We start from the raw sequence: 15,348 nt of genomic DNA on the forward strand, positions 1-15,348 counted from the left end.
ACCAGCGCAGAGGGCGTTGTCTGAGAATTGTAAAGATGAAGACCGGTTTGATCTGTATCTCAGTGTTACACACTCTCTCTTGCCATTACACACTCTCTCTTGCCATTACACACTCTCCGTTGTCATTACACACTCTCTCTTGCCCTTACACACTCTCTGTTGTCATTACACACTCTCTGTTGCCATTACACACTCTCTGTTGCCATTACACACTCACTATTGTCATTACACACTCTCTGTTGCCATTACACACTCTCTCTTGCCATTACACACTCTCTGTTGTCATTACACACTCTCTGTTGCCATTACACACTCTCTGTTGCCATTACACACTCTCTGTTGCCATTACACACTCTCTCTTGCCATTACACACTCTCTGTTGTCATTACACACTCACTGTTGTCATTACACACTCTCTGTTGCCATTACACACGCTCTGTTGCCATTACACACTCTTTGTTGCCATTACACACTCTCTCTTGTCATTACACACTCTCTCTTGCCATTACACACTCTCTCTTGCCATTACACAATCTCTCTTGCCATTACACACTCTCTCTTGCCATTACACACTCTCTGTTGTCATTACACACTCTCTGTTGCCATTACACACTCTCTGTTGCCATTACACACTCTCTGTTGCCATTACACACTCTCTGTTGCCATTACACACTCTCTCTTGCCATTACACACTCGCTGATGCCATTACACACTCTCTGTTGCCATTACACACTCTCTCTTGCCATTACACACTCTCTGTTGCCATTACACACTCTCTGTTGTCATTACACACCCTCTCTTGCCATTACACACTCTCTCTTGCCATTACACACTCTCTCTTGCCATTACACACTCTCTGTTGTCATTACACACTCTCTCTTGCCATTACACACTCTCTCTTGCCATTACACACTCTGTTGCCATTACACACTCTCTGTTGCCATTACACACTCTCTCTTGCCATTACACACTCTCTCTTGCCATTACACACTCTCTGTTGTCATTACACACTCTCTCTTGCCATTACACACTCTCTGTTGCCATTACGCAATCTCTCTCTTGCCATTACACACTCTCTCTTGCCATTACACACTCTCTCTTGCCATTACACACTCTCTCTTGCCATTACACACTCTCTGTTGCCATTACACACTCTCTCTTGCCATTACACACTCTCTGTTGCCATGTGATTTTGAAGATCCTTCGGAGATAGAGGAAGTCACATAAATTAAGTTTTCTCTTTTGCTTTGCATAGGTGGTGCATGATTCGCTGCCTTTCAGAGGCGCTATCAAAGCACGTGCCTTGTAGACCTCCATTTTGGCCATTATCTTATCTTATAAAATACAGACGTCACTTAAAAAAAGAAGATGATTACGTCCTTTGCGTGTTCCTATGTCAATCTAATCATGCATGTTAACCAATGACTTAAATTCTACCAAGCCATTGGCTTTCCTGGCTGAATCAGGCAACCCATACCATGCATTGTAGTGAGTTTCCGGTTTTCCCAAACTTTTGGTCTGAGTCTAGCAAAGGTCGACGCAGCCATACGTATGTTGATGTTTTTTTGTTTGTTCGTTGTTTTTTTTTTGTTTTTGTTTGTTTGTTTTCTTTTCTCCTAGGAACATGTCTCCGTAGCAGTGTAGGAAATCATGAAGATTGTTTCACTTGTATAAAAGAAGATATTCCATTTTGTATTTAAACATAAATATTACTTAGCAACAACCGCTACCCCCCCCCCTGTTCAAGGATTTCTCAAGGTAGCTTTTTTACCTTTATTGCTTATCCGTCCTTTCTCCACCCCCACTCCCATTTTATTTTTTTAACTTCTATTTATAATTTACAAGTGATGTCATTAAGATGGTAAAGGAAGTTGGCAGAAGGTCAAAGGAGTGCATTCCCTTCCATTGCGCTCATTTCTGACTGAGTGTTCTTTAGAATCAGGAGGGGGAGGGCACTTAGAAAAGATTACACAGCTTTCAACGACCTAAGATTTCAACTTGCAACTTGTTCGTACCATGCTAATAACAACAGCTGGAAACTATATTTAAACTCTTATGATCGCCACATATTTTGTAAGCTCATATTAAATATCGCTTCATAGTATGTAAGCTTATATTAAATATCGCCACATATTATGTAAGCTTATATTAAATATCACCACATATTATGTAAGCTTATATTAAATATCGCCACATAGTATATAAGCTTATATTAAATATCGCCACATAGTATGTAAGCTTATATTAAATATCGCCACATAGTATATAAGCTTATATTAAATATCGCCACATAGTATGTAAGCTTATATTAAATATCGCCACATAGTATATAAGCTTATATTAAATATCGCCACATAGTATGTAAGCTTATATTAAATATCACCACATATTATGTAAGCTTATATTAAATATCGCCACATAGTATATAAGCTTATATTAAATATCGCCACATAGTATGTAAGCTTATATTAAATATCGCCACATAGTATGTAAGCTTATATTAAATAAGTATTGAAACGAATGCTCTGTTTAAAATCGCAGCAACAATTTTTTTTACAATTCATCTATTCAGCTTGCAAATTCTTCATCAGGTAAAAATAAACGTGGAGGACACGGTTCTCGAAAACGGCTCTAACGGTTGACCTAGACAGTTTATTTCTGTGAAAAGAGTTACTAACCACACTGGGAAAACTCTGGTTTGACCATTATAATTTTTCAAAGTCTAGTTAGGGTTAGCCGGTTAATTAATTCCAGTCGTTCGTGGAAGACATATTTAGGCCTGGCAGATCACTAGGGTTCCGCGGAACACAGCTATGGAAACACTGGTCTAGATCAATATACAGACGTTATACTGTGCTTAAAAAATTATTAATCCATTAATCTATATAGCATTTGATTAGCACCACGCGCCAATGAACTTGTGATAATCTCCTTATACAATTTAGACTAATATCTAAATCTAACAATGTCAGTCAAAATATTACATGATTTCCAAGGAAATCATAAACAAAAAATAAAATGCTTTCAAATTGTTACTTCGATTTCATTCTGATATGTGCAATAAGAATATGGAATCTAAATCTTGAGTACAAAAAAAAACACTCACTTATTTATGTATGCACCTATCAGAGAGCTCTTAAACTTGCAAACGTATTCGCATGAAATGTAATACACAGGTTTCCGTAATTTGGAACAAGTAAATCTTTTATCTGATCCTACATGCAAACCAATATGCACTCAAGTTTTACTCAATTTAAACAAATAAATTATTCTACATTTTAGTTTTAATAGGTTTATATGTTTTGGGCTTTCCCCTCAGAATTAAAAATTATTACGTTCTAGCCCAATCTTCCCGCAGGACGGCGGTGGCCATCGAGGCGACAGTCCGGAGAGCATACCACACAACCAGGCAGGACGCACTCCAGAAACCCGCTCACTTGCCACTACCCAGCTGAAGAAATGAATCTGAATCTGAGTGAATATTTGAGCTACTACTCAAACCAAGTTTCATAAACTAACTTTTTAAGAAAAGACTGTGAGTGTCTAAAAATGTGTACAGAAATTTGCACCTGTTGATTCGCTTGCAGGTCAATCCAGGTGTTAATTCTTCAGCTGAGATTATGCTTAACTCATTAATGTCAATGTGACTTCAAAGAGAAACTCAACTTTTTCCCCGAAATTAAAGAACGGTCTAGAAAACCCACCATCCCCACCACCCAAACACACAAACTATTCGACGTGTTAAAAAAATAATTGTAAGTATGGCGCCGTCTCTCTGCATTTGTTTTTTTTTTTAAATGTTAGCACGGCGCCGTCTCTGTCGTTTTGTTGTGAAGTCAAATTACAAGCAGTGGCAGTGGCGTAGCTAGGGTGGGGCGATGAGGGTGAGAATTTGAAAATCTCCCCGGGCCCCCACTTGAGGTGGAACCCCAAATTATAATTTTTACATTAAAAATTAAAAATTACGCGCAATTCAGGGCTCCCAAAGAGGTCAAGCACCCCGCGCCCCCAAACGATAGAAAATTCCTAGCTACGCCCCTGGGAAGTGGTGAGGTAATGTGACATTAGGGCGTGTGTGAGTCGAATTTTGCGTGTGTATATGAATTTATATGACAGTTGATATACGCTTTGTAAAAATGCAGCACTCTCCTAGAATTCCGGGACGCGGGTGTAACTTTTCCCGTCCTCAGTGTGGCGACCTCGTGGAAGCGTCTTATAGCCTGATATAGGGTGCAAGCTTGACCCTTAATGGTCACTCTACAAAGGATTGCGGTGTGTCCTTAAAATACCGAAATACAAAATCGATTACAACCAAAGATCCCACTTAACCACCACGCCCCCACAAATTAAATAAGTTAGCCCCCTTTCAGACCTTTCGATCTATTGGGATAGATGATGTAAATCTCGACAGTTTCGATTGCCGACGGTTAATGAGAGCATTATGTGGCCAGAACAATTTCTTTACACCTTTACATTTCTCAAACAATGTCAGATCTATCAGAGTAGGGTAGACTATGGGACGTATCTAATAGAGCTGGGAAGACTCAGGGGCGTTGGATAGACTCAGGGGCGTATCTAACAGAGCTGGGAAGACTCAGGGGCGTTGGGTAGACTCTATGACGTATCCATCAAAGTTGGGTAGACTCAGAGGCCTATCTATCAGAGTTGGGTAGACTCCAGGACGTATCCATTAGATTTGGGAAGAATCAGGGGCGTATTCATCAGAGTTGGGAAGACTCAAGGGCGTATCCATCAGAGTAGGGTAGACTCTGGGATGCATCCATCAGAGTTGGGTAGACTCAGAAGCGTGCTACAAATCCCGAAGTTCAAAATCTCAGTCTTCACCTCTGGATTTTTTTAAGACCCCCCCCCCCCCCGCCGTATCGGAAACTGAGAGGTTTGCCACTCAGCGCCACGCACCATCCTTCCCTTGGCCAGACAATATTTGTTTATTGGGAGTAAAAATGAGAAACAAGAATACGAACTTACTTCAGTAGATTGTCTATTACAACGGTGTGTACCAGAGAACAGTCCGCCATCATACGCACACTGGTTGATAGGGATAGCCTCAAAGTTAGCTTCTAACAGAACGACACCCCTGAAATAAAACAAACACAAATACAATATTTAAACAAAACCTTTTTAAAGTTTATATGAAGTGAAATTGCATTCATTATTTTGAATCAATCCTGTAATTACTTTTTAGCAGATCTAGGTTAACAATATTTGTGCGATAGGAATTATTTTTTATTAATGGTCGATATTGGTAGACGCGTTTCGTTTCTTTGATTAAAACTAAATTGGGTCGGAAGTACTTTTTCATTAAATATCTTTTGCATTTTTCAGTTCTCGTTTTAAATCAAACTGCTGTTGTTAGGCAGTGCGTCTGAAAGTAACTGTTTGAGAAAAAAACGCTAAACAAACATAAAAACACGGAGAGTTGGGATCAAACCCGATAGAGGCTATACAAATATTTGTTAGGACTAACTTTTTAAGTACCCGACATTTTACGATACACAATTTTACACACAAAAATATATGTAAAAATAAAAAGTACAGTGATTTTAAAATTTTATCAACCAGATCATTCGTTTAATTATACTATATACAGTGGCGTAGCTAGGATGGGGGATGGGGGGAGAATTTGAAAATCACCCCAGGCCCCCAAATGAGTGTTTGAAATTGTTTATTACATAAGTTATTTAAATATTACGCAAATTGCAGGGGCCCCCAAAGAGGTCAAGCCCCCCTCTCCCCGGGCAACCAGATGATGGCAAATTTCTAGCTACGCCACTGACTATATAGCTTAAGACCTAAACAAAAAAAGGAGTCATCATCATTATGACGCTATCGGCGAATTCTTTCTGGCATTTCTTCCTTCCCCGATTTCTGTCCTCGTGTTTTCTCCTCATGTTTTAGCCCTGAGTTCTCAAAACACCCTTGGTGAGACATTGGCCCAAAACCATGCTAAATATGTATATGCATATGTGTATTTAAAAAAGTGCATGGTTGGGTTACTATTGACGTACCGCGTTAGTTTAAGAAATATTTAAACCGTAACGTGTAAAAGAACACTTTGCAGAAATAGGAATAAGTTTCATTTCATGTAGGAGAAACATTGAACATACTCCGCCATGATCTGAAGAATATTCATGCCAAATTTGATCAAGATTGGTCAAACGGTTTGGATATCTATAAGTAACATAAATACTCCTTCATTGAGCTAAATATTAGATGTGAGAAATAGAACGAAGTGGGTCTGCCAACAAAGTAGTCAGGTCCTTATGCCAATCACGTGACAATCCCGCACGCAAAGAACAAGCAGACCCTTATGTCCAGAATGTGTTCAGAGTGCCAACACAATGAAATAAATATCTTTTCCTTCATTACTTTCACGTATCTTAAAACCATATCTAGAGCTACTATATTTTTTCTAAGTTACTACCGACTGACTAATTCATCAAGAAAACATGACTGTCGAAAGGATTTCGCACACAGGTACCTCCCTGTGTATATTAAAACACATTTCCAGCCGATACGCAACCTAACCACCACAATTGGAGAACAATCGCAAGCTTTCTATTTAACCTTTACAAGTTCATTTTGGGCATTTCCTCTAATGCCGCAGTCAAAGAAAGAAATAGCACATAAATTCCGTATCTTTCAAGCAAATTATTTCTTTCTTATTAAGTCAACTTAATTTTAATATGCCTTACGTCATTTCCGCTTACTTTTAGACGCGGTCTAAATTAAAAAAAAAAAATAATTCTAAAAGCATCAAAAAGATAGATCTAGAGCAGTGACTCACAACCTTTTTAATTCCACGACCCCTTTTTACAATATCCCACTATGCGGCGACCCCCGACCGTAAAATGATGTTTTTGCTCATGTTATAACAAATCATAATCCTATGTAAATATCTGCTCTAAATTCCCAAAGCTGTTTGTTTAATTACGAAACACTAAATCTTTCTGCTTATAACTAAATTACTAAAAATTGAAATTTTATCTTTATTCCCTGCATTTATTTACTTTTATATCGCGTGATCCCCATATACATCTTTTAGACTTATGTAATAGTTTGAAATTTTAAAATTAAATTTTGTTGTAGAACTTTGCCTCCCCAGAGCGATCTGAATTCTATGTAAAATAGCAGAATAGTCTTGGACGCATCAAGCTCTGAACCACACTTTGAAAACAGTATAAGTTGAAAACACTCGATCTCACAAAATTGAAGCACTGACTTCGTTTTCTATTTCTTCTTGTAGTTCTTGTGCCATTGACTAATATTCCTCGATAAGTTTTGATGACTTTTGGTGACTCATTCTGCACAGAAAATTGAAATCCAGACCAACAATCTTGGAGCGGCGTCTTTGCAGACACTACGAATATTTTTGCTAGAGATGTTATCCTTCTTTTTTTTTTTTTAGAAAAGAACCAATGTTGTCCAATACACCACATGCGAAATGAACCAATGTTCTCCAATACACCACATGCCAAAAGAACCAATGTTGTCCAATACACCACATGCGAAATGAACCAATGTTGTCCAATACACCACATGCCAAAAGAACCAATGTTGTCCAATACACCACATGCGAAATGAACCAATGTTGTCCAATACACCACATGCGAAATGAACCAATGTTGTCCAATACACCACATGCGAAATGAACCAATGTTGTCCAATACACCACATGCGAAATGAACCAATGTTGTCCAATACACCACATGCGAAATGAACCAATGTTGTCCAATACACCACATGCGAAATGAACCAATGTTGTCCAATACAACGCATGCCAAAAGAACCAATGTTGTCCAATACAACACATGCCAAAAGAACCAATGTTGTCCAATACACCACATGCTGTAGTCGTCATTTCAAGAAATTGGTAAAAGACTAACACGTCCTTCAAGTCCCCATCCTCACGTCAAGCAGTAGTTGTTCTCCTTTGGATTCTTCAAGCTGAATGACAAATATGTAATTGGTGCCACATGCTTCACAAGCCTGAGTCCAACATCACAAGATGAGCTTTCATCTGGACCCCCCCCCCCCCAGAAATACATGGCACCAAATTTGGAAGCAGATGGGTAAGGCATTGTGACGATTGGAGAGATTTTCCAGAACCGAAATGCCTGAATGAAGTTGGTTGTGGCCTATGACCAAGACGGGACAACAAGGCATAGATGAAATACAAAATTTCCAGAATTACCTGATCAATAAATCACCAGACATGTCAGCCTATTCTGTCAACAGTGTCATTAGATGTGCAGATTGAAATAGTACCATAGTATAGTAACAAAGTCGGCTCCAATCATTACTCAAACAATGAATTTGGCTGCAGACAACAGTAAGCCATCAGCTATGAGGTGAGGTTTCAAAGCTGCAGCAATTCTGAAGGCCACAAAAAAAGAAACTACAATGACAGCTATGTTTTGTTTCTTGTATTTGCCAGCTGTAAAGTTTTGATTTCTTGACTCAGTTCACCTACTGTCTGCCGTCCGTTGTCGGCAAATCTCGGAAGTTTGATATCAAAATGACGTTTCAGATTATTTGTTTTCATGTATTGTGATAATAGATCTTCGTTAAAAATGACGCATTGTGGTTTCTCCAGTCATGCATTAGCCATCGAAGTAAAACCAGATGGTAAAGAAATCGTTCTTCTATCTTCATCTCTTAACGTTTATAGCCACGCGTTGTCCCATAAAGAAGTCATGACATTGTCTAGCAAGGACTACAAAATGATGGCTTATTACTCATTTATTATTATAGACTAATCTTGTTTTCAATCTGTGCGTAACCCTTCACCAAAGAAATAAGTAATATGATTCCGCAATGGAGTAACGTTGTGATTCGTCACTCTGTTTGATGGGCAATAATTTAAACTGTTACAAATACTTATGCTGCGACAATTAAAAAGTTTGGAATGATTCTGAGTCATTTGTTTGCAACATTTATTCTCGAGTGACAGTTATAGTAAAAAATAAAATAGTGGCTACCCATGAAAAATTGTGTACCATGTCAAGTTTTTAGACAAAAATATTTTTTTTATGGTATTATGTGCCCCCTGGAAAATCTTCATTCGACCCCTAAGAGGCGCGCAATACACAGGTTAATATCTAGAGTTTCATTCTTTTTTTTTTTTATTCAGAGAGAAATAAAGAGAAAAAAAGAGCAAAGGAATACTACTTTAGAGCACTGTCATTTCTCTACATTTACACGGGACCAAATACACGATAAGAATCAGTAAAACCCATAGACTATGTAATATATAGTCTATGGTAAAACCAAACTGATATCATAAAACAAAAATAAATGTGGTTTAGGGAACGGGAATGGAGCATTCAATTGGGGCCTCTAGAAAATGCATTTTTGTTTTCCTCTAGGCCTGAAACTGATGTTCTATAGAAATAGTTGCAATGTCTAATACCGTACATGGGTAACTAGACTAAAGTGCTATCATAGAATTCAAAAGCTGGAAAGTGGTTGTGAAGAACCGGATGATGCGTAAAAACGTAAAGGGGTTGTCGGGAGGGCGAGGGCTTGATAAGTGAAATAATGACTAGACTTTACTGGTCAAACGCAATTGGAAAAAAAAAGGGGGGGGGGGCGTTATGAAGCGGGTCGTTCCAAATCTAGTCAAATACAGGGTAAAAAAAAAGGGGGGGGGGAGGGTTTCAGAGAGAGAGAGAGAGAGAGAGAAAGAGAAAAGAAAAGAGAAAGAGAGTGGGCCGATTCATTTCACCTCATTTTATCAGAAAAAATAATTCACGGGCTAAACAGTAAGTCTAATCTATACATATAATTCTCTTTATGGCTCAACAGTTTGGACACCAGGAAGTAAAGAAAAGCTCACTCTTTTGTTTCTGCAAGTTGGACTAGAGTTACCCCCCCAAAAAAAAAAGAGGGGGGTGAGAACAAGTAGTATTCACCCGTACTAAATAGCAGGACCAGACTTAACCATAATGACCAAGAAGTCATGGAAAGATAACTCTTTTATTTCTTTCTAGCCCACGTAACTTAAGCGGCGAAACAAAAATAGGGGGGGGGGGGACAAGTCATCTACTCTGTATTCACCCGTCACTAAATAGGGGGTGGAACAAGTCATCTACTCTGTATTCACCCGTCACTAAATAGGGGTGGAACAAGTCATCTACTCTGTATTCACCCCTTACTAAATAGGGGGTGGAACAAGTCATCTACTCTGTATTCACATCTGACTAATTAGGGGGGTGGAACAAGTCATCTACTCTGTATTCACCCCTGACTAAATAGGGGGGTGGAACAAGTCATCTACTCTGTATTCACCCGTCACTAAATAGGGGGTGGAACAAGTCATCTAATCTGTATTCACCCGTCACTAAATAGGGGGTGGAACAAGTCATCTACTCTGTATTCACCCCTGACTAAATAGGGGGGTGGAACAAGTCATCTACTCTGTATTCACCCCTGACTAAATAGGGGGTGGAACAAGTCATCTAATCTGTATTCACCCCTGACTAAATAGGGGGTGGAACAAGTCATCTACTCTGTATTCACCCGTCACTAAATAGGGGGGGAACAAGTCATCTACTCTGTATTCACCCGTCACTAAATAGGAGGTGGAACAAGTCATCTACTCTGTATTCACCCCTGACTAAATAGCAAGGCCGGACTCAACCGTTGTGTGGCCATATGTGAAACGGATTTCGTGGGGTCAAGTTTGAGTAGGGATACGGATAATAAGTGAAAATTAAGAGTTTGTATAAGAAAATAAATTCGTCTTTGCATTTTATTCATTCTTTACCACGTACAGAATTACTTTACGAGCCTTGCGTGTAGCAAAGTCATACAGTAAATCATAAAAATTCTATTTCCTACATAGATCACGCTCAATAGCAAGAATTACCAAATCTATCTTTGAGAATTGTTGATCTCAAGTAATTCTTCATTAGTTTGAGGCGCGAGAAGCTTCTTTCACAGGATTCCACAGTTCGGGTATTGCATAATGCCGTTTTGTATCACGGATTGGATTGGCGTTTTCCATATTGAATGACAGCCTAAAATGACAATTTTTGTCAATATATTTCAGGAGATTTATGTGAGTTTTCAAAAGATTTTAATAATTTCCTGAGATTTCCAGGACATTTCCGTATATTTTGCAATTTCAGGAGATTTCCAGGATCTCCTGGTAAATCAGGAAGCCGCGGGAAATCAGTTATAATTTATAAAATGGTTTAATTTAATTTTAGCGCGGGTCCTATGAAAGTGCGGGGTCCACTGCGGTTGCATAGTTTGCATTGGCCTAATGCCGGCCCTGCAAAATAGCGGCTTATGCTACGCCGTGGGTCGACGAGTAAACAATATTAAACCAGGGAACAAATCAACGGGCGTAGCCGGTGTTTAGGCCTACTACTAGTATCATGATGTTTTGATTGCTACTTAACATGTATCGAATGTTCCTTAACCGATGAATTATTTTCTAGTTCAAGCCTCCATTCAGGGATGACGGCGGGTAAGGTACCAACTCAGGACATTAACGATGCCAATTTTATGTGCACGTTACCAGGAAAAGGATGTCATTAAAGTGTGAATAAAGCATAAAGAAAATATTTTTTAGCGTTGCAACATATTCTGACTGACACACACCTTTTCAGAAACAATGAACATGAAGAATATATAGTTATTTAAATTAAATTTCATTTCATTACAGAACTAGGAATTTTGTTATGTCATTGACAAAAAAGAAATAAAAAAAAAACATCTATTTGATATAGTCACATTCTTACACAAGATTTTAACGAAAATAATGAAAAGTACTTGTTTTATCATTCAATTATGTCACAAAATGTTTGTGTACAATACGAGTTTTTTTGATAGGACGTTAAGATCAGACACCAATCATTTGTAGAGTTATGTGGAGTTCGGGTAAGTAACAATTTCAAAGTATTATACGTTGCGATCTATAGGGCAGATGATGTAAAGGTCATCTGTTTCTGTGACCCACGGTTAATAAGGATGTCATGAGGCCAGCACAAGGAACCACCGCTTTAACTCTTTGCATATATATCCCTCTCTCTCTCTCTGTCTCTCTCTCTATATATATATAACATTCTGTGATCGAAAGGTAACTTAAGCAATATTTGGAATAATTCGGTCCAAGAGTATCTTTTTTCTGGTGCTCGTGTTTCTGTTGTGTGTTTTGTTTTCAGAAAAAACACTTGAGAATTACAACATATACAGGTATCAGGACTTATACAGGTATCAGGACTTACACAGGTATCAGGACTTATACAGGTATCAGGACTTACACAGGTATCAGGACTTACACAGGTATCAGGACTTAAACAGGTATCAGGACTTATACAGGTATCAGGACTTACACAGGTATCAGGACTTACACAGGTATCAGGACTTAAACAGGTATCAGGACTTATACAGGTATCATGAATTATACGGGTATCTAGGAGAATGAAAGGGATTTAGAGAAAAGGTGGTAGAGGAGAACAGAGGGAAAAAAAGAGAAAGAATGTGAGTACGGTCAACAGAGACTTCCGCCAAGGAAAAAACTGTATTTGTGTTAAAGACAGTGGGAGAAATAGTCTGTTTGAGAGAGAGAGAGAGAGAGAGAGTACGAGAAAGAAATAGAGAAAGAGATGGTGTGTGATGGAGAGACAGAGTGAAAGACAGAGTACGAGAGAGAAATTAATAGAGCAATGAAAAGTAAGAACCGAATGGAAAAAAAAAAGATAGTTCCTTTCAAAGCAATGTGTAAATGTATTATTGATCAGCGTGTGTTGAACTGGACAGCCGATCCGAAATGACATGTGTGTGTTTTTGTGTAAGTGTGTGTGTAGCTCGTGCGAGGTCAGTGTGTGTGTGTAGCTCGTACGAGGTCAGTGTGTGTGTGTGTGTGTAGCTCGTACGAGGTCAGTGTGTTTGTAGCTCGTACGAGGTCAGTGTGTTCAATTCGATCTGTGTGTGTTTGTTCGAATCGTGCGTGTCAACCGCTATTGAAGTTAAACGAGAGCTTGCGCGCGTGTCACTGTGTGTGTGTGTGTGTTCCAGAACTTGCTTGCAAGTATGTGAGCGCGGTGCGTGCGCGCGTGCTGTGATGTGCTTGCTTGCAAGTGTGTGAGCTCGGTGCGTGCGCGCGTGCTGTGATGTGCTTGCCACTGGCCACGTCTGCAGGACGGGGAAAGAGCGCGAGTAGATCGATCCCGTCTTGTCATAGTGCTCTACCAGCTGGCCTGTACATTTCAAATCGCCTTACTGTCATGGCGCTGTGTAGGCTGGCCTTGACTTAACAGTCGCCACAACAGTAAATGGGTTTGAAGAGGGAAGGAGAGATGGGCTTAGAGAGAGAGAGATAGAGTGAGGGTGGGCGAATTATGGGGGAGTAGGAGCCGGGAGATAGACAATTGCATTACGCCATACATTTGAAATAGAAAATAAGAGGCACATTCCCATATGAATAAGAGAAATTAAAAAATAGAAACAGTGAGATGAAACGTAAAGGGAAACACAAGAGATAGTATTCAGAAAAAGTAGCCTATAAGAGCGGATGTGAAGAGAGAACAGAGATATGAAAGAGGAAGAGAGGTTATAACTATATAATATATAATAAACGAGAGACGCAAAAAGGTAGAGAGGAAAAAAAAAAGAAAGAGGGGATAGGTGGAGGAAAGTATACAAGAAAAAGTGAGGTGGGGAGTAAAGGATAAAAGAATGGGATTAAATCTATATATACAATCCAAATAGCTCAATATGCTGGACCATACACAACTGCAATATGCTGGACCATACAACACTGCAAGATGCTAGATCATACAACACTGCAAGATGCTAGACCATACACCACTGCAAGATGCTAGATCATACACCATTGCAAGATGCTAGATCATACACCACTGAAAGATGCTGTATCATACACCACTGCGTGGACCATACACCACTGCAAGATGCTGAGAATGCACCACTGCAACATGTTTGATCAAACACAGCTGCGTGTACCATACACCACTGCAAGATGCTGTATCATACACCACTGCGTGGACCATACACCACTGCAAGATGCTGGACCATACACCACTGCAAGATGCTGTATCATACACCACTGTGTGGACCATACACCACTGCAAGATGCTGGACCATACACCACTGCAAGATGCTGGACCATACACCACTGCAAGATGCTGTATCATACACCACTGTGTGGACCATACACCACTGCAACGAGCTAGACCATACACCACTGTGTGGACCATACACCACTGCGTTAACCATACACCATTGCGTTATTGGGTGTGTATGTGTGGGTTTTTATGTGTGACGGTTGGAAGAGGTTAGCGGTTGTTGTGAAAGCTGCAACATAGGTGGCATTTTCGTCACTTGGTCTTAGGACAGACGACTCATAAACGTAAGACTGAAAGGTTGTGTTATTGTAGTGAGTTATATTTTGTATAATTATATTTATTACTTAAGTCTAGAACATTTATTTTTATCTCATACCAACTTGATTTTGTCTAGAGTATAATTAAAGTTATACTTAATATTGTTCACAAGAAAAATATTCATGTTATTTCACGTTTTATTAGTTAAGATGATACGCTTACAGCGGTTTAGTTGTATACCAGCGGTTTAGTTGTCTACCAGCGGATAGTTGTCTACCAGCAGTTTGGTACTTCAAGTCAATGACCGGCAACAACGCAATGCAAGATACTGGACCATACACCACTTCAAGATACTGGACCATAAACCACTGCAAAATACAAAGATACTAGGACCATACACCACTGCAAGATACTAGGACCATACACCACTGCAAGATACTAGGACCATACACCACTGCAAGATACTAGGACCATACACCACTGCAAGATACTAGGACCATACACCACTGCAAGATACTAGGACCATACACCACTGCAAGATACTAGGACCATACACCACTGCAAGATACTAGGACCATACACCACTGCAAGATACTAGGACCATACACCACTGCAAGATACTAGGACCATACACCACTGCAAGATACTAGGACCATACACCACTGCGTGGACCATACACCACTGCAAGATACTAGGACCATACACCACTGCAAGATACTAGGACCATACACCACTGCAAGATACTAGGACCATACACCACTGCAAGATACTAGGACCATACACCACTGCAAGATACTAGGACCATACACCACTGCAAGATACTAGGACCATACACCACTGCGTGGACCATACACCACTGCAAGATACTAGGACCATACAGCACTGCAAGATACTAGGACCATACACCACTGCAAGATACTAGGACCATACACCACTGCAAGATACTAGGACCATACAGCACTGCAAGATACTA

At 39.5% G+C, this 15,348-nt stretch overlaps 1 protein-coding gene across 4 annotated transcripts in view; it reads right to left on the reverse strand.

The window, feature by feature from the left end:
• Window positions 1-15,348, reverse strand: part of LOC106057284 (uncharacterized) — a 93,196-nt gene that overhangs the window by 20,273 nt on the left and 57,575 nt on the right. For all 4 annotated transcript variants that reach the window (XM_056014142.1, XM_056014143.1, XM_056014141.1 and 1 more), the window contains exon 3: window positions 4,990-5,098. In XM_056014142.1, the coding sequence (XP_055870117.1) occupies window positions 4,990-5,098 (109 nt within the window). The remainder of the gene's footprint in view (window positions 1-4,989; window positions 5,099-15,348) is intronic.

The sequence above is a fragment of the Biomphalaria glabrata genome, chromosome 16, assembly GCF_947242115.1.
Source record: "Biomphalaria glabrata chromosome 16, xgBioGlab47.1, whole genome shotgun sequence".
Lineage (NCBI taxonomy): Eukaryota > Metazoa > Mollusca > Gastropoda > Planorbidae > Biomphalaria > Biomphalaria glabrata.